Below are 22,716 nucleotides of genomic sequence, written 5' to 3'. Positions count from 1 at the left end.
CTCAGTATTTCTGTGTATAACATAAACTGATATCATTTAGATATTAAGGAATTTGAGATCTTTGAATTTTAGTGTGTTTTAGTGAATTAGTTTAGTTTTGAATTTTAGTGAATTTTAGTAGAAGAAATAGAGGTAAGAAGTGGAAGGCTGTTTTTAGGTGGAAATTTTAAAAAAAATTCATATGTTGCAAGATCAGAACCATCAGATTTATACAGTATAGTCCAGTAGGAAGAGACATGTAAATTATTTCATGAATTTACTAAAATTCAGCTAGCATGCTCGTGTAAAATATTGATTTTGGAACAAAGTGTTTTCTGAACAATCTAATCTTCTTCCCTATCCAAAAAATGCCCTTCAAAATAATATGTCTGGTAAAGAGGCTGTTAATTGTTACACTGTAAACAAATCAATTGAATCCAATCAACTTGTAAATCTGAACAGATATAAATTATCCCAGCTAGCAGCCAAGTTCCTGTAATTCTGTTGATGATCAAATTTGTTCTAGTAAAGCCATATAGCAAGAAACAAGGCTTATGTAGTTTGAAATGCATTGTGAGGCCCGGAGACAAAATGTCAGCACCCACAAATGGAAAGGGAGCACATTTTGCTGTTAACATAAAAACATTTGCAACACAAAGACAAGGATGCCAGCACAAAGGGGGCTTTTAAGAAAAGCAACCATTTTGCAGAACTCCAGCCTGCTTTCATAGTTTACCAGGAAATTTCATAAACGCTGTGGAAGTGCCAACGACAATGGCAGCCCAGGAGCGTGGGAGGACTCTCTGTCTCCTAACCGCGCTCTCAAAGCGGGGTTCTGCAGGAGATGAGCTTGTGATGTGAGGCATAAACGGACAAAAAGTAGAGTTAAAAATAAACACCAAAGTTGAGTGCCCTGTAATCATCATAAGAACGGAAAAATAAGTGAGCAAAGAGAAAGCCACCTCGTTTCAGAACAAGTACTATTATTACTTATGGGAACAGGGAATAATGGAAGCTATTGCTTTTCTGAGTTCACATTATGTGCTTTTCCCTTTTGCCCTGAATAGAGCAAAACTTTCTTTCAAAAATATTTTTCTCTTGGGTTTTTAATTAAAGTTTAGTTTTCTAATGCATATTGTGAGATATTGAAAAAATATTATTAAAATGAGAGAGCACTAGCATATAAAATAAATGTTCAAATTTTATTATTTCTGTTAACAATGAGAGAAAGCAAAAAAAGGAATCAGAAACTTAGAAACGTTAAGACATCAGATGATAGGACAGTCTAATAAAGAAGTTAAGAGTATATAAAGCTTTTGAATGCAAGAGCTGTATCACTGGAACAGCTGAAGACTTTAATAATGAGGGATGGTTTTAGATGCCTATTTAGGATTTTATCACCTTTAAATGCAGTACAAAGTTCTGCATTTTGAATTCCCCATTGGCAATGTACTTGCTTCAGGAAGCTTGCTGTTGTGATTGTATAACATTTCAGAGGACCCTGCACATTTATGGGCTGGAATGACAATGCAAGGCTTGGCATAAACAAGGTGAAATGTGATGTGATCACTGTACCTGTTTGAGTACTGTTGCAACATAGCAGAAGCAGCACACTTGAGAAGAAGATGACTTTTTGAAAACTGGCAAAAGTGTTACGGTGGGAACTGAAATACCTGAAATGAGAATCCAAAAAAGAAAATTTAAATTTTACGTGGAATTTTTTCTGTGCTTCCAGCGCTGAATTGGTTAGTGGAAAGTTTTTAAAATACTAAGCATTACAGAGATGTGTTTTAAGTTTGAAAAAGTGTCCAGACATTAATCTAAAGCAACAGTAAGTATCTGTGCAGAAGTTGGTGAGGGGTGTCTTGATGTCTTGAACTGTGGTACAGTGGATGGGGTCTAACTTGCCTGCAGGGGGGTAATTAATTATTATACAAAGTAGAGACACTTCAGCAAGAGAGACCGCAAGAATTCCAGTCCAACGCAACCTACACACACACTACTGTTAGAGTACTCTTGTGTGAGAAGTCAAGAAAAGGAGCTTTTTGCTCTTCCCAGGCCTTACAAAATAATAGGGAGGTGTGCCTGGAGTGGATGAGACTCTCTGGACTTTGGATGGATATGTTACACCCAGGTACAAAAGGAATTTTGTGGTTGCAGGATTTGAGTGGGTAGACTTTTTAAAAAAATCTGAATGCAGATTATAATGGGGGTTTATTGTATTTCAATAAAGTTTAATAGATGAGGGAGAAGATTCCTGACAAATGCTGACCATGGCAGCATCAGTGAGCAAGACATGACAGCCAAGTCATGGTGACTATCAGAGTACCATAACCTTAAATAAAAAATGCTCTGGGGTTGTGGGGTTGTTTTTTTTTTTTTCTTGGTATGAGTGGCACTTTATATGAGTGGTACTTTAAGTACTAAAATATCCACAGGTGAAAACTGCTGGACAAAAGTGCGAAGAATAAGGACGAGTAAAACATGAAGTACCTGGAGCTGTTATCATGGGTTTGATGCTCTGCTATCTGAGCAAAATGTACCTCTAAATACTGACATTTACCTGGCTCACTGAGCGACTCGTTTTGTGGCAGACTGGTGGCTGACTGGATAGTGCAGTTTATTCTCCATAAGAATGTGAGTTGATGTGAGACTATCCCCCCCATTAAGCATTTGCTTGTCAGCAGACTTTTATTTAGTACCTTTGCACAGAAGAGAGAGGAAATAAATAATGACAGTTAAAAAAAAAAAAAAAAGCTTTTCTCTGGTAAAAACTAAACCTTAAAACTCCAGTGGATGCAAAGGGACTAATTTTTAAAATATACAATAGGCATATTCACCACTGTTCTTTCAGTGTTTTAAATTCAACTATATGTTAACACTCATATTTAATAAGTTTTTTCCCTAGTTTATTTTAAATCTGTAAAGTTTCTAAATACATCTGTCCTGGCAGTGTGTTGAAGTGGGGAAGTACATGTGAAAGCCATTCTCTCTGTGAACAGAAAATATTCACAATTCAAAACATTAAGTGTCATAATTTTGCTAGAGCAAGAGCTGCGCTCAGCCTGTCATGAGTTAATGCAAAGCCGTTTTTGTAGCCACTATTTGAGAGAGAAGACATCTTAATTAAACTCTCCCTTTGTTGAAAACATCAGAAAAGCTACTGACAGAGTGTTCATGCTACCTGCAATCATGCATCCTGCCATTGCCACTGACAAGGAAAAAAAGCAAGAAAAGTGGGCTGCAAGTGGCTGCTGTCACACAGATTGCTGTGAAAGAGAGGCTTAAGGAGCTGTTGCTTTGTCCATTTGGTACAGCTTTGAATTTTAAGAGATAACCTCTAAGTCAGAATAATTTTCCCTAATGTATGACATTGCTGACATGTCATGCTGAACTATTCAACCTCAGAAATCAAGGTGCAAAAAAAGATAGATGAAAATCATTAGGAGATGTTGAACTGATCCATAATTTTGGATGCACGGTGAAGTTTGCTTTTTTTTAGTTCGGTTTGCCCTGAAATCAAGGTGTTTGAAGTTAAATATAAATTATATTGTTCACAAAATAACCTCACTGTGGCAGCTAGGACCCAAAGAGAACTAGTAACTATGATAAAATCATGAGAACTAGGAGCTCTTTGCTGAGGTTGTCAGCTCTCATCCTGTTTCTGGTTGTTTTTTTTTTTTTTTTTTTTTTTGCTGTATTTTCTTGTCATTTTCTTTCTCTTACACTTGGGAAGTTAAAAGCAAGTGTGGGGGCTAAAGGGTAAGGATGAATGCTGGTCTGTCTGTCTTTGTCACTCTGGTGAGAGTTATACAAAGGTGGCACACCCAGTACACCTGCGGACAGGTACCAGTCTTCTGCTGTTGGTTTTGTGCATTGTTGCTCACTCCTACTGTCTAGAAGACAGTGAAAAAAATTTAAAGTATAGTCAACAAGGATTTGAGAAACTCATTTGCAAATCATCTGAAGCTGACTGTTCCTTTAATATTATTAAGAGACAAAGGATAGATGAAATGCCAGAGAAATACAGGGACTAGCAGATTTCTCTTCTCTGCTTGCTGCTCAGATGTCTCAAAAAGGATGTGAAAGGATAATTTATCTTTCTGCAAGGAGAAGAGATAAACTTCTTGCCTGGCAGGATTGTCTGTTTCATCTTGGAGATATTTACCTTGAAGCTGTATGGAGTAGTCTTTGTGACTATTGCTTATTATGACTTGCCTCAAGATTGATGTGTCATTTCACTTTCATTCAGATATAATTTTGGATAGCTGGTAAAGCAGGGTTAATTTTAAATAATGCTTTTGATGAAAACAGATTAATAATTATTAGAAGTTATATTTAATTTTTCAATTTAGAAAAATGAATAGAATGAGTATTAAAAAAAAAAGCAACTTTGAAACTGACTTGTAAGTTTGGCATTTTTCCCTTGAAGCAATAGATGTAACCAGCTGGTGACAGTTAGTTGACTGTACTTTGCCTTCCTATGAAACTTTTTTGCACTAGAAAATGTTGATAAAAAATCATTTATTCATGACTCCTTGGGTATAGAAAGTGCTTTTCAAAATGCTTATAATTTTCCTGTTAATAATTTTTAAAGATCTAGTTTTAAAATATTTTATTATACTTTTATTTAGTCTTTAAAGATGCCTTTTTAATGAGTGTTAAGCAAGCATGTTTAAAACTGTCAATTTGAAGTATACATTGAAAGCATACATTGACAGGAGTAGTGCCTGTGTAAAATGAACTCAATTTTCAATTTGAAATTATGAAAATACTTTTGAATCACCTGATGAAATTGATGGAGATAATACATTCAAATGAATTACAGTTTGACATGTTTAATTTTTTAAAATATTTGTTTCTGAGTATTCATAGATAAAGACAAACTTTTGATAATATAAAATTAACAGAAAGCATAATTTCTAGTTTAAATAAATTTTAAAAATTTAAGTTGCAATATGCTTATATTTTGATCTTTGATTGTCAATATTATTTATTTTCATGCCTCAGAAGCCTTACAGTGTTACTATTTATAGTAACAGTTTTTTATTATATTTACAGTTTAACTTATATTTTTAATTCAGATGGTCTTATTGTTTAATATGACTTTGTAATTTGGATATTAAATAAAAACATTTGCAGGATAATTCCATAGAACTGAGCCTCTACTGAAATTTCAGTACATACCATTTAGAGGCAGTTTTGTTTATCACTGTTTGTTTTCACGTCCCCTTAGGATACTCTAAGTAACCCAGCATGATTAATTGTGAGAGCAATTATACACAAATTTTGTATTCTGCCCACAGGCATGCACGAAAATACTTTCTGTCTTCCTTTGAAGTTCACATGTTTATTTTATTATATATCTGTATCAAAGTATTTATGAATTTAGTTCATTATTGCAAAGCATGATATGATATAGATATTTTAATGTCAATGTTCTCACAAATTTATGTACTGGCCGTCTGGAACGTGGCCTAATAGTTAATGTTTAACTATATTAATCACCTAGAGGTAGTTCTGTTGAATTTTTTAAAGATGTGATGCTTTCTTTCTCTGAAATAATTTTCTAACAGCTCAGTTTGTGGTTTGGTAAGGCAGCATCTGTGCTGTGAATCAAAGTTTGTGGCTCAGCACTCCCTGCCCAATTCTTGGCAGCTTTCATAAATGCAGGGTATTAAATGGAGAACCTTCATTGTTCCCAGCTACCTGGATTTCCCCTAGCTTTATCTTACTGAGAGCTTCTTCAGCTTTTTCTTTCTGCTGAGCAAAGGTTATATCTTGCCCTGTTTGTGAGTGTTTTCCGTGGGGGGTGGGAGAGGGCAGGTGAGTTGGATCTGCTTTTAGCTTGGTTAAAATATTCTGGGAACTTCAGATGGTACTGTTAAAAATTGCACCTGATAAGTTTACCACTTTCGATAGGACAGGTAACAGACCTTTTCCTCCCAGTTTCCTTAAAACTTATGTGCAGTACAGTGAGTTGCTAACATATATGAAACCAGTAGGGTTTTTCAAATGTTTTGTTAGTTTCTATAAAACTTGTTGCTGAAGTCTACAATTTTTTGCAGGGCTTAATATGGTTTAAGCTTTTGTCTGTGGGTATTTTGGATGTTCTTTTTTTCTCTGTTTTACCTGTATTAATTATAATGAAGGATGTTGGAGGTAGAGAACAGGACATAGAACTGACCTAACAACACTCTGCAGAGAGATTTTTCTCCATCTCCATCAACACACATCCTGTGGTAGTACTTACTTTTAAGACAGCATTGCTGCTTCACCAAACATCCTCCTACAGTGAGAGAAGTAGGGATAACTCTTGGAAAAAGTTTTGAGGCTAGTGACAAAATATGTTTGTCTTTCAGATCCCCAGCTCAAGGGTATAGTGACCAGGTTATATTGCAGGCAAGGCTACTACTTGCAAATGCACCCCGATGGAAGTCTCGATGGAACCAAGGATGACAGCAGTAATTCTAGTAAGTGACTGCCCCAGGGGAATGTCTTAATCGCACCCGCAGACCGCACCGCTCGAATGTGTTTGCACAGGCACCGTGGGAATGCCTGCCTGCCTGCCTGCCTGCCTGCCTTTGGAGGGTTTCTGAATGTGTGGGGTCCCAGGGAGGAGGGTTCTGTCCCTTCGAAGCCTGGTGACCACCAGCATGGCTCGTGCAGGACATTGGCCTAAATGTGTTGCCTCTGGAAGGGGAAGGCGTTGAGAGCTCACGGACCTTAGGAGGGAGATATTTAGGCCAATGAATGTCTTCTGGGAATTTTATAAAAGTGGTAAAATTATATTAAAATAATTTTTACTAAGAACTGCTCATCTAACAAAAATTTCTTGTCTTCCAATAAATAGCAAAGAAACAACAAGACGTGGAAACTAAATTTCCCAGAAAAATCCAAATTTACAAGCAAATCAAAGACCTTCATAAAACACATGCTAAATTAACTTGCTGAAGGTACTAAAAAATTTGGGGCAAAAAGTCCTTTGCCAGCCAGAATTCCAATGCTGTTAAGAGATTTTTGCCACTGTAGAGATGGCAAAAGTGGCAGTTTTTAAAAATATTCCAAACAAAAGAGGTCTTGAAAGGCTGTGTGGGTTGCTGCTTTGGTATGCTTTTCCTGTGATACTGCTACGTATTTTTGTTCAATGAGCATATATATGTTTGATAACTTCAGCTGCAAATGGTAATTAAACAAACCTACTCTTACTCTAGAAACAGTTGATTCGTGTTTTGTTTATTTTAATTTTAAAAATTTTAATCATGACATATTTAAGTAACATTTCTGTGTCATCTCAAATTTTATTTTAAGCACTTTTAATACACAATTATGCATTTAATACACTTATTATGCATATATAAATAACCCCTTAGTTTCCTTAAAAATGTTGAAATTAGGCTGCAGAAATTAAAGTATTTGAGATTTCTGCCTTATATTGGCAAGGTTCCTATTTTAGTTGTCATTTTTAACACCTTTCATCAGCAGATAGCATGATCACCTTTTATTGTTTGGTTTGGAGGTTTTTTAATAGAAAAAAGTTGTTGAATACATTTTTATGTGTACCTCTCTGCTTATTTTTCAAGTGTTTTTGTTCCCCTTCCATGTCCTCCCCATCCCACCCCCATCCTTGTTTCTTTTCTTCCCTCTGTGTCCATCTCTCATGCCCACTTCAGTACTGGAGTACACACTAAGAGCTTAAAAAAGACAAGATTATTCTCACTTTTTATCGAAGCTTTGCCTAGATGAGGTCTAAGAACTCTCTTAGGGTATAAGTGCAGATCTCCATCCCTCTGCCCCTCTCTCTTAGTCTCAGCCTCAGCAAGATGTGTAGGACTGAAACAATTTTGTAATGTTTTATTGTTATTTCTGAGAGGTTTTTTTAGCTCTTAAATCTCTACGGATGTGGAGTCTTTTCAAAGATAGATCACAGTGGCCTTACTTTTCTCTTTTTGATGTTGTCATCTTTACAAATTGTCTTCTTTTTTTTTTTTTTTTTTACTCTTTCCCCACTTTTGTGCATTTCTGATTTTCCCACTCTCTGCCCATCTACCTTATTCTTCTTTTTCCAAAATGCAGAATAAATGTTCTACATTATGAATATTCTGAAATATTGTACTTTGTTGAACTTCTCCAAACTCAACCAAACACCATATAGAAGTATTGTGTATTTTGGATAAATATTGTTAGTTATTTTGTTTTACTCCAAAATTATTTCTTTGCTAAACATTTTTGGCATTTTTTTTCCCACAAAGTCATTTTTTTCGGTCTTTAACTGGTGGCATTAATTTTTTCTGACTACTCAAATTTTCCAATATTTTTCATAAAGACAATTTAGAACAGAAGAACGTAAAATTAATGTGCTTGTCAGGAAGGCCTACAGTCTAAATCTGAAATTTTGTTGGTATATATGTATCAACCCTATATTAAGAGCTGAAAAGTTTTACCCATTTGGTATATTCATAATTGTATGAATATATGTTTGTTTGCTTTGTGCTGCCAGTCTGAGTTTTTTTCCCTTTCCAATTTGCTGCCTTTCATTTCCTGTTGAACATTATTTTCCTACTGCTTTTTTTTTAATGCAGCATATGATGGTTTTCCTTCTCTTTCACTTGAAAACAATAATTTTCTCATGGATAGAATTTCTAGTGTTTTGATATTTTATTTTTTGAGCTCCTTAGCTTGATAATTTCTGTCTGAGGCTTACAAGTGAATAACTTTTGGCAGCTGCCCAAGGGAGAAGATCCTGCTTCTGACTGTGTTGCTTGCAGGCTGCCCATTAAATGTGCCCAGAGGGTGAAGGGATGGACACGTATCATCTGTCTGTAGGAGTGATAGAATACTTACCTGGATAGTGGGGATGACTTCCTTTCAAAGGGTGTTTCATAAAAAGAAGGAAATAGAGACTGCCAAAGGGTGTGCATCTCTGCCAGCCTTCCACCTGCCTTCTGACTCTTCACTGTCCCTGAAGAGAGCCCACTGAGTAACTGGGTGTCAGAGAAGCCAGAGGGAGCGAGGAGCAAGGGAGAGAAAAAAGTTGCAGTTTCTTTTTTGTCTTCAGCAAGGAAACTGTTTGAAGCTTAGTCATGCTGCTACTTTTTGTGTTGTTGCCATGTATTCTATGTCAAGCAATTAGAGAAGTACTTGGAGTTAAAATTCCCTCAGTGCCTATATAATTTTGTACTCATTTTACATGTATGTCAGTAAACATAACTTTACACCCTTTTGTAGTCACAGTGCTATAGAAAGGTAACTCAAACTAGGATTAAAATTTGCTTCTATCTGAAGTCAAAATGAGTTGTACCAGCTGTTTTAATCAGCTGCTCATTGTCCCAGTTTGAGTAAAGGCCAGAGACTGCAGAGAGAGGTGACAAGATTTTTAGTGTATCACTGTGTGCAAAACCTTGCATGAAAATGGAAGGAAGACTTGATGTGCAATTGCATGAATGTACTTTTGCCGCTCATGTTGATGGCCATGACATTAGAATTCAACGTAAACAAACAGGTTTCAGTTCATTGTTGTAACTTCTTTTTATAACTTTTCCAAGATAAAGATGTTTCATCAAACAATGGTAATTAATGCACCTATTGGTTAATGGTGCTGAGTTTCCTCAAATCACTTCCCTAAATTAAGGTTGTTAGCCAAACAATCTTGTGTGCACAGTCTGTGCACTGCTGTATTTAATTTTTTTTTGCCCCAGTCTCAGTGATATCTTGTTTTAGCTGTTTGGTTTTGTTTTTTTTTTTTTTTTTTTTTAATTGAATTTCTCTAATACCTTTCAGTTTCTGGTTTGCTTATGTGTCTTGCTTGTAGCAAAAGGAGGAGTGGCTGTGGTTAAAGCTGTAGCTTTGGTTACTGAGGTTCTACTCAGTGTAGCTGTCACACTCACTCTCATGTTCCTGGACTTTACAGGTGCAAATGCAGCTTACTTCACTGGCTTCATCATTATTAATTAGGAAAAACAAGGTCCTGCACAGAAATCATAAAGAGATGGAAACAATTTCCATATGTGCTTGTAGTAACAAGCGTTACATTCTCATCCTGTCCTCCCCACCTAAACCAGATCAGTTTTAGGCTTTTGTCTATCTTCAAAGTTTTGTCTCATGAATGAAGGGTAGGTTTAGCAGGAAGACTAATTAATTTGAGAAACAGACAGTTACAACTTTTTAATTTCTGAGGTTGAAACCCTGAATCTTTCAGGTCTATAGCTTTTTTAAATTCACCTAGAGTGTATCTCAGCCAATGACCACTGAAAAAATGCAGCGCAAATGAGGATAATTTCCTTTATACTTGACAGACCTGATTGTAACACTCAAATGTTGCATTTTGTACCCCTTATGAAATTACAATTGTTTTATAACATTTTTATAATATTCTCTGATTAAAACAACATTATTACCTATTGGTAGTCGTATTTAATATACTGATAAATGAAAAAGTGAATATTATCCAAGAACATCTTACTTGGTTGTGCTGTGCACATCTTTTATTATGCTGCAATATGCTTTAGTTCCTTTGTGGTGCTTGGTACCTGGTAGAGTTGCTCTTCAAGGAATCCTGCAACCATTTAACATTCCTTTATTTTCATCTTTTAATGCATACTTCTATTTATATCTTCCAAATTGAATGTGGAAGCATTAACTTTTTAATGTCTTTACAGAATACCTACCACTATCACATTTTGGTTTGAAGGTACTCATAAAATAACCTTTACAGCACCCTTGTAAGGTAAAGGAGATAATTAGATAGAAATAAAGCACATAAAGATTAGGAAAAAAAACACCTGCAGTGCTGTTAAATTTGGATTAATGAATGCTAATTTTGGATTACTGCACAGAAATATCTGCAGCCTGATGCTTGCAGTGCTTTTTACTGAAGTTTGTCTTCAAAGAATTATGCAGGCATATACTCATCACTTCTGGGAGTTAGGTAAGCCTGTTTCTCCCACTGGGATAATCCCAGTGTGACAGGTAAATGTTCAGTCATACTCAAAAAAAAAAGTTTTAATTAGGTCTTCTGTAAGACTGGGCAGCTAGAATTGGTTTGCTCCATAAGAAGTGGATGGACAAATCTCTAAGCACCAAACTCCTTGCAGTCATTCCCAATCTAAAAGATGTTTTGATGAAGTTGTCATTTTTGCCTGTGGGCCTGCAGGTGAAAATAAATTGAAGAAGTAGTTGCCTTGATCTGATTGGAGATTTGGTACTGTGGAAAGTTTTGTTAACTGCCACAAGGGCAGTGTGCATGCAGAAGAGGCTGCAAGTTCAGAACTCTTAAACAGTCAGTCTGTCTCAAGATTCCTGAGAAAAACAGTGATCTGTAATAGCAATTTTCTTGCAGCTACAAGTAAATTGTACCTAAATAGACTTCCACAAGTATATGGAAATATCTGATTTCAGGCATTTCAGATTTCAAGTTAACGGACTGTGTTGGTATAACATAAAAGAAGGAAAGAATTATACGGTGGTTTTGTGTTTTGCTCAAGAAAGGAGAGATTGCTTATTAAAAAAGTGGACTCAAACTTTTGCTAAAACTTTTTGAGGATTAGAATCCAACTCAGATTTGGAGTTCCTGCAAGTCTCCTCCATGAAACCTAAACAAATAGTCATTTTTCATGGCAGTTGTTCCTGCTAACTGTTCCCATCCCCATTTTCTGATATTTTGTGGTGGGAGTAGGCTTGCAGGCTTAGGAAAAGGCAGAGAACCCAAATGCTTCATAGCTGTGGTTTAGATAGAGCACAAAGCAAAGCTAAGGGAGTGTGCACTCTTAGCACTGACAAGGAGAAAGGGTTTTACTTGCACCATTTCTGCCAGTCAGAAATTCCCTTGTCTTCCCTGATGCTCTCACATCCTACTTACATGTGGAATTGCCAGGCTTTCTACCAAAGCATGCAGCATGGGAACACTGAGCACCAGGCACTGCTGTATTTCCTGGGCTGTTGGGGGCTGTTCCCCCTCTCAACCCATCTATAGACCCACTGAACTGGCTTTAGGCACATAATGATGTTCAGGGACCTCACTCCCCAGGTTTTGGTTTCAGATCATTTTCTTAAAGAGAGAAGGAAGCAGGGGACATGGCTCATTTTAGCAACCCCCTCAGATAAGAGCACATGTTTGGCTGTGCAAGACTGGAATGCCAGCAGACTGTAGAGGGCTTTCTGCTTTTCTCAGAGCAGGTTTTTACTAGAGTGAGGTGTGCCACAGGTGAATCCTAGGAATGTTTGAAATGTGTAATTGAATGCAAAAGTCTTGCTCAGTGAAGAGCACTGCCCAGTCAGGCTCTGGAGGAAATTGAATTACTTTTGGCCTGCTTCAAAGTGCATTAAAACCACATGCTGTGCCTTCCTGGTGCATGTTTTGCTGTCCCCAGTATGAAACACATTGCTGAACATTTGTCAATCAATAGCTGAATGTAGACTTGGCCTCCCTAGTTTTCCTCAAGTCTGGAGGATTTTGTGAAGCTTATTGAATATTCTGACTGTGCAGAATTGCAGCATTTCAGGTCACACTCTAAAATTTTAGGGGTTTAGACTAATTACAGGATCTCTGAAAATCTCCAAATAAAATATGGTGGCAGTAAAAGATGCATTCCATGCCTTCCGCAGTGCTTTCTGAATTCACCAGCAACTATAAGCCACTTCAGTAACTTTATAGGCTGCACAAAACACTGCTGTGTTACAGGCCTGTAATTCTTGTTCAGTAGTGGTTGGATTTTTTTTTCTAGCTTTGGTGCTTTATTTTTATTTGTAATATGGTATATAATATTTACATTTCAGAATTTTTGACTGAACCACTATGACCGAATTATTTTTCATTAACTGACTTCTCATGGCTGACTTGTCTTTTGTGTTCACCTCTTTTCTTTATATAAGTATTGTTTGTTTTTCCTTCCTTGTGTCCCTTCAATTCTTTCTTCAGTCCCTTTAGCATGGTTTGCTCCTGCAATTTCTTTTTTCTAGGAAAAAATCCAAACTCAATTGCCATCTGATACTTTGTTTTGCTGTGACATACTCTCCCTCCACAACACACAACAGTGATTTTTCTGGTTTTGACATTGTTTCATTTGAGGATAATGAAATGGATGGACAATGAGGAGTTTATAACTAATTTTTTGACTTCCAAATTACATTGAACTAAAAGCCCTTAAGCCATGCAGTCTTTAGCCTATATACTCTAGGGATATCTTTTCTGCGAGTGCCATATTTCATTGTTTTACATTTATTAAAGAGGGAACCTTATCTGTACCAAGTATTATTTTTTTTTTGTGAAGAGCGCTGTAATATCCTATCATAATGGAGAATTTTGGAAATAACAGAAATTAAAATTTATTTGCACAAATTCTTGTCATTCTTTTATTTTCTTTGTAAACCTGCCAAATTTTTTTCAGTTCTTCTAGAGCTCATTTCAATGTATTTTTCTTTCTACCGCTCTAGGAAGAACTCTGCTACTATTCCTAGCTTTAAATTGGCTTTGTGTATTCCTAAAATTATCTGATGTTGCACATTATTTTTTTGCATGACAATGCTGAAGGAAAGGTGTCTCTTTTTTTATACATGTCTATATTTCTAGTAGTCTACCTATGCTCTTTTTTCTCAATTGTAAAGACTTGGTCATATTCATCATAAACAAACTGGATGGATTTTTGTTCTTTGACCAAGCAGGAATTTTCACACCTTGAGAAATGTATTTATCCACTGCAATTACATGATCTTTTTTCTCTGGTTTGGGCTTTAGCTATCACATTCTGAATACAGATAGCCTCATTCAGTACATTTTTTGGTCACACCTATGGATGTCCTTCTTAAATTTTGAGGAATTCACTGTAGGTGTTACTGTGTTCCTGACATTTGACTTGGTAGAAACATTGTCCCAACTCCATATGTTGGATACACACGTTGTGCTTTTGGTTTTCTTCCAAGGACTTGGGAGTCCCTGGCTTATTCACAGTGGAAAAAACATTTAGCATAAACTCTGTCTCATCCTGGTCTTTTCTTCCAAAACTGATGTGTGATTTGCATCTAATTTTCTAGCATGAGTCAGTAAATGTAATATAGGTGTGTGCTGGCATAAGTTTTAGAAGAATTTGTTCATGCCACCTACTTATACAACTTGTGTTTTTCTGTGGTGAGGCTGGTAAACTCCCACTCTTCACACTGGTCTTTTTTCAGACAGTGGCTGTTTGGATTACTACAGAGGTATAGAGTATTTCTAGGGTATTTGTTATTAGTTGCTTTTCTGATTATTTTCTAATTATTACCCCAAGTTCTGTATTCTCTTCAATAACATTTATGCCCATTTAGAATCAAGCACATATTACAGTGTTTTTATGAACTATGGTAAGCCTCTGTCATTGCCTGACACTGTTTCGTACCGCTTGTATCAAATATAACATTCAAAAAAGAAAAAAAAAATTGAAACCACAGATCCTTTGACATCAGTCTTTGATGAGGGCATCTTTTAGTTGAAAACCATAAAAATGCCCAGGAAAATAAAGAGCTACTTGCCAGAATCAAAGAAGAAAGATTTTCTGAGTTAGTCTAATTTTAAAAGCATAAAAAAAAATATGCAGAACTATTTTTCTTTCTTTTCTGCTAATTATGTTTATTAGACAATTGTATTAACTGTAGCATATTTATGTCTGAACGTGTGTTTTCTTCACAGCTTTATTCAACCTTATACCAGTGGGACTTCGAGTTGTCGCTATCCAGGGTGTAAAGACTGGGTTGTATATAGCCCTAAATGGAGAAGGTTTCCTCTACACATCAGTAAGTACCTTGCTGGACTCTGTTTAGGAGGCACAGCTGAAGCTGAAGTCTACACAGGAATGATATGGGTGTCCACTTTTAAGAAGTTCTGCAATGTCTGTGTATGTTGCACACACCGTGCTTGTGTGGAGCGTTATTTGTAAATGGGACACAGTAGAAATTACTGTGTACTACATATGAAAGTCTGAATGTGCAGTGCTTTAGCAATCCTAAAAAGCACACCATAGAGCTCTTTTCCTGGCAGGCTTTCATGGTAGAGTGCCATATACCACAAAGAGTATAATTTTCATTTCAGTTCTTCAAAATTTTTAAGGACCTTCAATTATTTTCTTAGAGTCTTGTTGATCAGAATCCAAAAACCACTCTAACCATTTTTTATGAGGTTTATGAGTGCAGTTCCATCTAAAAGGTTATTAATAGCTTTATGGTTTATCACAATAATCTTGTAACTGTATGCTTAGCATTACTGATTTTTTGATATCAGATATAAGGAGGGACTATTACCTCTGTAGAATGATCAAAGTTTAAAAAAAGTCTTTTTGAGTCACGAAGAAGACTGCTGGATAAAGTGACCAGAAAGACCTCAGATTGTTTATGGTATTTCAAATGATTTGATGCTAATCACTCAGTGTGTTGTGAATATAAAATTCCTCAGGTTTTTTTTAATTTAGGGTCTTAACTTCCTTTGAAAGGCCGACAGCCTTTAATGTGAACAGGCAGTTCTGTCAGGTATTAACAAGGTGGCTTAAAGGATTTTTCACTACTGTATTTTTATTGGCATCTATGGTAAATTTATTTACATTGTGCTTTTTCCATTTTTTGCGTCACATAGTTCTTAATTCCCAGCTGAGTTACAATACACTGCTTTGTTTTCAATGTCCGTTGAAAGGAAATTGGAAAGATTAAGTTTCTGATGCCCTGAGGGAAAGTATTCTGTTTGTTTCAAACATACAATTGTCTTGCAAAAGCTAATTAGGAAGAAAAAATGGAACTAATCTTGAATGCCAATGTCAAGACAAAGAGAAAATTCCTCCTCACAAAATGCCTGCTGGAAACTCAAGCAGTACTGTCTACCTTCTTTTTACATCCGTTCAAAATAAAAATTCTATCTCAGGAAAACATGCAATATTTGCTATCAAAAGGAAGAAAACTTGAAGAAAAAACTTAGTGATGTTAGAGAAAACAAATTACTGAACTTGCTAGTTCCATCACATTGTGGGGGAGGTAATTTCTGGATCATGGCATGAAGAGCATTTTTTTTTATGTGTTGGCACAGTGAAGAGTACATTCTTGCCCAACACTGTTCCTGAAGTGCATTCTCAGTCCCCCAGAAAGAAATATAAATTTCAGAAGATGTGCTGTTTCCTGATGGTTAATTTTGCAGGGGGACCACACTTGTACAAATTGTGGTAGGGACTATTTTTATGTATTATTCTGGAAATTATTCAAGTTAAATGAAGTTAAGTGAGGCAAGGATTGTTTTTCTAATGTACTGCTTACTCTTCCTTGTGCAGAGAATGAAAGATGAGTGGCCCATTAAATTACAAATTGACACATTATAAAACACAGCGGAAGACTTGGTTATGTCTATGAAAATATTTTCAACTTACACTTTTTTCAAGAAGAAAAAAATAACGTTGATCAAAAATTGAAAGGTATTGATTTCAAAACATCAGTGCTGTAATCCATGTTTGTTTGTTTCATATTAATGTATTGACAACACTGGAAATACATTTTTGTCTCAGCAATTGCCTGCTTTCACCTTAAAGACTAATGCATTTGAATATAAAATGACAAAGCAACAGAGAGAAATCTGTCTTCTCCTGAGGATCAAGATGAAGAAATAGTGTATGCAGAAAATTCACCATTTGCAGAAAAATTGTTTTAACCAATCACTTCCTATTACTGTCTTGGTGAACTTTTTGATGCTTTCACATCTGTGTATCTGTTGCACCTGAATGCAGAAGTTCTGTATTACATGTTACATATTTTTCCCTTGGCTATTTAGGAGAGAATGGGAGAAAAAAGTTTTCTAAGTTTCATATGCCAACAGCCATCGCTGAAAAAGCTGCTGCATAATGGGAATGTTAGTTAAAATGTACATATATGTATATTTATTACCAATTTCTTATAAAGATTTGGAAAAAAGTAATCATGCCTTGTGGACTAAGTAGCATTTTCAGTCTAAGTTGAGACTGAAGTTCTGTATAGCCCTCCTATGCACAATAGCTTGGTGTCCCTTCTTCCCATCACACTCATATTCACAGGATATGAAAGCTGCATCTTGTGAGAATACCCTAGATGTTGATGCCTCTCTTCAGAGACTGAAAGCCCCAGCTCAATTATTTTTATCATAAGGTTCACATCACATTGACTAATTAAGCAACAGCACTGACAGCAAAGGTATTATGTGTGAAGCTGCTGTGTGTGCTGTGTGAAGAAAATGAAGGTAACAGTGACAGACTAGTTTTACAAAAAGATTGTCAGATGAAAATTTACATTGTTTCTTGCCTTTTTTTAAATCCTTTTTTAAATAGTTGTTTACATCAGTTTGAGAGTCAATAATTTTTCCCCCTTTATTCTGCCATATTTAAGATTTTTTCAACTGTTTCTCAGAATTAGAGCTAGAAAAATGTGCAGAAATTCATAGAAGAGTGCTATGTCAGTATTTCTTGGAACAGAAACAGGAGGACAGCAAATTGTGTAGGAAGATCAGTCTCAAGAGCTTTTCATACCTATTTTGCCTGCTGCAGCACTTGAGATTTGTATTCTGTCCTTTGTGAATTGATTGAGCCAGAGTCTCTAACATACATTATCAAAATCTTGTCAAATAAAGGAGAAGAATATTTTTTGGAGTTTGACAGGATTTTGCAAAATTCCTGAGAGAAATTTTCCAATTTTTTTCCAAAATCATAACCTGATTTTTTCCTCTGGATTTACGTTTCTTATTGTAATACCATAAATAATTATTTTCTGTCATATGAAATATGAGAGCAAGAGCCTTTTCATGTTGTGCTCTTGCTTGTTCTTTTAAGGGTTAGCTCACTTAAAGACTATCCATTAAACTCACCTATTTTGAAACTTTGGATTGCTGTGTCTAACTTTATTTCTCAGTGTGTGTTATATTTACATATACACACATTTATATCTGTGTATTGAATGTATCTGACCATAAAAAGGATATATTTACCTACTGGTAGCTTTCCAGTTCTATATGTATGTTAGTGAACAATTAGAATCATTAAAGTGAGTTGACATTAATTTTAGATGGCTTAATGAACTGTGAATAATTTAATATTTATGACTGACTAAATAACTGTGAAAGCTAGTTGGAAAATCTGGATTTTTCCACAAAGAGCCATCTCAGTTACTAGCAAGATTTTTGAAGTTGTAGTTATGGACTTCATATGCTAAAGTCAAAAACTATGCCTTATTCCTTTCTTCCTTTTGGAAGGGTGAGCAAGGTGAGGTTTCATTTTCAGATTTTGTCTTGTCAAAATCAAAAGCAATGAAACTGACTCCATGCACTGAAAAAGGGAGCACAGCTGCAGGGATTCTCCATGGGGAACAGGTATTGCCTGCAGCAAGAAGATGGCAGTGCTGTACTTGGCAGAAGCTTTTGTTGGGTTTGATGTTAATTTTGATCAATTCCCTTTACAAGTGGTTCATTAGTTCAGCTTCCAGGGGGCTGCAGGTTTTGTTTTGCTTCTAGGATTTCCTGCTATCTTAGCAGGATAAATTCAGAGGTAAAACTTATAAAATGTTAGTCCATTTTATGATTCCTATTTTCCTGTGATGAGGATATGAGAGCATTCTGGGTTTACATCAATGGATTTTTCTCCAGCATTATTTGATATATCTGGGAGTGTTTGGAAGGGCTACTGGTTCCCTTTATTACCATAGGAGCAGTTTGTCACTGTAATACCTGTCTTTGGTAGGTATCAGAGTAAAAGAAAAGGGAAAATTCAAAATGCAGACAAGGAAAAGTCCTGTCTAGAACATCTTAACTTGCTTCTGTTTTCTTCTTTGTGTTTCCTCTTTCACCGTTTCTTCTGCAAATTTTCTGAGACCAGAGATGTGAACTAAAGCAGAGAGGAAAGAGCACACCTGTCATAATGTCCAGCAGCAGATATCAAAGTCATAGGAATTCAGTGCATGGTTTCTTAGTAAGCCTGATGCTTTAAAAGATGACTGAGCCTGCAAGGCCAGGTCTGACCTCCCTGGTCCCCTCTTCCACCATTGCTCACTGTGGCTCCAGAGGTCCTCTTCTGGGCATGGGGGAGTGGGAACCTCACTGGAAGGATGTAGAAAGTACTGGAGAGGTTTTACCAACTTTTTGTAGAGTATTTTAGAATTAGGAATGTTGCAGTACTCACTTAACAGAATAATCTTTTGTGAGGTGGGGGTTTGTTTTTTTGATCTGCCGCAGTACACACTGTTGAGGGTGTTGGAAGGGTGTTGGTTGGGGCAGCGTTTCTGTTGCAGTAAGATATCAGTCTGTGTCACAGCCTTCATGAAAGAGAGGGAACATCAATATCTGTTGCTGAGCAGTGTATTTGTTCTATCGCTCCAGCAACTCTCACCTGAAAAAAAAAGCCTTTGAGGATTTCTCCTGACATTTCAGCGGCTTCCCAATGCCGCTATTTCTGCCACTTCTTTATGCCCACGTAATTGACCTCTCTGAGGAGAACAAAATTCAGCCTCAAGGAAGAACATAGGAGCACCTTCAGTGAAGCCTGGAAAAGAGTGAGAACTGAAATAGTCTGTATTTCTACTATTCAATTCAAAGTCAAATGAAAAATAAATTTTGTGTAGCTTTTCATAGAGCCTTTATGCTTTATGCTTTGGAATAGCAAAGCTTATAATGTGCAGTACTTTGAAGGTTCAAATGTGCATAAAACCTTATAATAAACAAAGCAGAAGACAAACCAAAGAGGAAATATGATGTCTTAAAATTTTAATTTTTTACAAGAATAATCAAAAATGGGTTCATGTTGACATCAGGATAACGTAGTTGCAACAGTAGTTGACCTATGGTTTGGTCATTCTCCACCTTTGGATCATTCTACACCTGGCAAAGTATTGTAGGGATAGTCAGGAATATATCTGTTTATAGAAAAAGTGACAAATAAAGCTTTCTCTGTGAAAAGATGTAGACTTTTATTTCTAGTGGTCAAAAGTATATAAATATCAGAAAAGGGTAAATCTCACTGCTCTTGAGGTATCTGTAGTTTTGTAAATGTAAGCACATCAGAGTGGAGTGTCTCATAATATTGTGATCAATAGAGAACATTATTTTCTTTCTTATGTCAGACTTATGCTTTAGGGTCTCAACCTGCTCCCACACATTTATCTTCCAGCACAGACTTTACTAAAAAAAGGGTAGGACCTTATTTCACTTGTCATTATCTGTATCATGGAAGTATTTTGGCTCACTTTGGAAAGAGGAAAATGGGTATTTTTAATTATTTGAAACCACAACTCCTTTTGAAAACTGATTATGTGATATTTTTAAGAGTGTAAAGGCACAGACCTTATACAAAATCCCTTATTTCAAGGGTTTACCACTGAATTCCTTCTTTACATATCTATAACATTTTTTACATTTCTAGTTATTTTTTTATTCAATTTGGGATCATTTAGAAAGTGACCTATATTTGCTTCATATGGAAAATTATTTTCTAGATAGGGATACAGCATGTTTCAGGGCTGTGTTCCTCTGTAAACTGGGCTGCATCTCTCAAAAGGTAAACAAGTTCAGCGTGTTCCAGCAGTTGAAATACACTGATAGGGAGGAGGAAAACATCTGCATGATTTATGCTTATTTATATCTGTTTTTGGAGGTAGATAATTTGTCTCTCAGGTTGCCTCCCAAAAATAAATACAGAGAATTGCTAATGAATGTATTTATTCTATGGCAGCATTTAAGCAACAACTGATAACATAGCCCTGCTATATTGTACAAAAGAGTGTCAAATGAGCCTGCTACAGCATGCAGCACAAAAGAGGTACAAAATACATACCAAGTCCATGACTTTTCTTCAGCGGGTTAGGTTTTCAGCACATTTTTTGATTGAATGTGCTGAAGCCAATGCTTTCACACACAAGATAAGGTAAAAAAGGAGGTATGCAGAGGCACCTGAGAGTTTGATAAGGTAGGAGAGAAGTGAGAAGGGAAGAGATGAATGGAAGGAGGCAGACATGAGGAGACTGTGATAAGAAGGGATATAAGAAACTGGATAAATAGCACAGTGGAGCAGAACAGTATTGCAGAAAACCTTATAATGATATTGTGATTGGAGAAATTATATCACTATTGTTCAAGTCTCGTGCTTATGTTGATTATGACCTGAGTTTTTCATACCCAAAAATGGCTACTATTTGAACTACTGTTCATAAACCATTTGTTTAATGAAAAGTGCCACTTTGAATACATAAGGATACAGTATTCTAGTGTGGCTTCTTACTCTATGGCTGTAGTTTCCTCCTGGAATTTAAATATTTTACTGGGGGTAATAACAGAACTTGACTCAAAACTTGCAGCTCTGTTTCTTGCCACTTAAACTAAATATTTATATCTTGATTATTTCATTAATGTCTACAGTATCCAGGATCTAGTTTAATTTTTATCAGTAAAAACAGTTTCATATTTGCTTTAATTATTCATTTTCCTTTCTCATGTATATTTCTCCTATCCCTGTGCAAAAAATCACTTACTGAATGTGTTCTCTGTCCCTGGAATGTATATAAATGCCCCAAGAATAACAGTTGCACTTCCAACTTTGCAAAGTTTGAACGATCACAGGGTCTGCAGCTGCAGCTGGATATTTTTCAATAATTGCATGACAAGGAATAGTAGCTGTAGGTAGGTATGCTAAAATGAGGTAATCTAATCTCATGCTTCAGGAAGTAGGATGACTGCCACAGGGACCGAGAGGAATGCTTTCCCCAACGTTCAGCATCATATAGCGCAGTTGCTCTGGAGGAGGTTTGTCTCTGAGCTGTTGTGCAATGGTCACAGCTGAAGGCTGAGCCAGGCTTGATGGACCAGCAACTTAATCAAGTCTGTCAAATTTCTGCTTCTGGCAATTCTGTCTCTCATGGTAACATCTCTGTATTTTTGGCCAATGTTTGTTTTGTTGCATAAATACAACTACACTATTCTGGATGTTTCTTTATTCTCTGCTTTGTTGCTCTTAGGAATTTGGGGTTGTCAATAATCCTAAATGTTGAATGCATCTCACTCTCTATTGTATACCACTCTTGCCTTCTGTTCACTTACTTCCTTTCTAATTGTCACTTCCCAACCAAAAAGGATCACATTTGAAATTTCTGATTTTCTATTCATTACTGTTTAATCTTACTCATTCATTGCATCCAAGCAAGGAGGGAGGCTACCAAGGACTTGGAATCTCTCAAATTTTAGACAATTATGAAAAACATATTTCCAAAACGAAATCCTTCTACTTCTTTCATTAATGGTTAATGAATATTGAAAATATTAAAGACAATTTTGGGAGGATTTTATGGTAAGTTGAAATCCATTTCATAATAAATGGGGCTCTTACAAAGACTTCCTATTGCATTATCAAGAGGTATAGGTAAGAAAAAGCTCCAACTTTTGGTGGAGTAAAACACTTAGACACATGTGGTGCTATCACTTCTGTAACTGCATAGTTAATGCATCTTCTGTTATTCAGATCTATTTCCAAAAGCTATGTGTCTAGATAGAAAGATAGATGAACAGAAAATAACTGAGAGCTTTTAGATATTTAGTCTATTTTCAAAAAACTATTTCTGTTTGTCTGAAGAATTGCTTCAGTCAGATGCTGAAGCAAAAATTTGCTTTCATTATGTGAGAAAAACAATCCACATTACCTTGCAGAAATGAAATAGTGAAATACATATTTTTGCCATTTTTTTAAAAATTTCTCTAAAAATTTTAAATACCTTTATAAGAATATTCAGTTCATA

General features: G+C 36.0%; 1 protein-coding gene across 7 annotated transcripts in view; it reads left to right on the top strand.

The window, feature by feature from the left end:
- The window catches only part of FGF14 (fibroblast growth factor 14), a 378,304-nt gene that overhangs the window by 279,538 nt on the left and 76,050 nt on the right, over window positions 1–22,716 (top strand). For 5 of the 7 annotated variants that reach the window (XM_005487262.4, XM_026793610.2, XM_074535679.1 and 2 more), the window contains 2 exons: window positions 6,342–6,452; window positions 14,639–14,742. In XM_005487262.4, the coding sequence (XP_005487319.1) occupies window positions 6,342–6,452; window positions 14,639–14,742 (215 nt within the window). The remainder of the gene's footprint in view (window positions 1–6,341; window positions 6,453–14,638; window positions 14,743–22,716) is intronic. The other 2 variants (XM_026793609.2, XM_074535677.1) reach the window with 1 other exon arrangement.

Source organism: Zonotrichia albicollis, chromosome 2 (assembly GCF_047830755.1).
Source record: "Zonotrichia albicollis isolate bZonAlb1 chromosome 2, bZonAlb1.hap1, whole genome shotgun sequence".
NCBI classification, from domain to species: domain Eukaryota; kingdom Metazoa; phylum Chordata; class Aves; order Passeriformes; family Passerellidae; genus Zonotrichia; species Zonotrichia albicollis.
The sequence above is the reverse complement of the archived record's forward strand: the minus strand, read 5'-3'. Positions and strand labels throughout refer to the sequence as shown.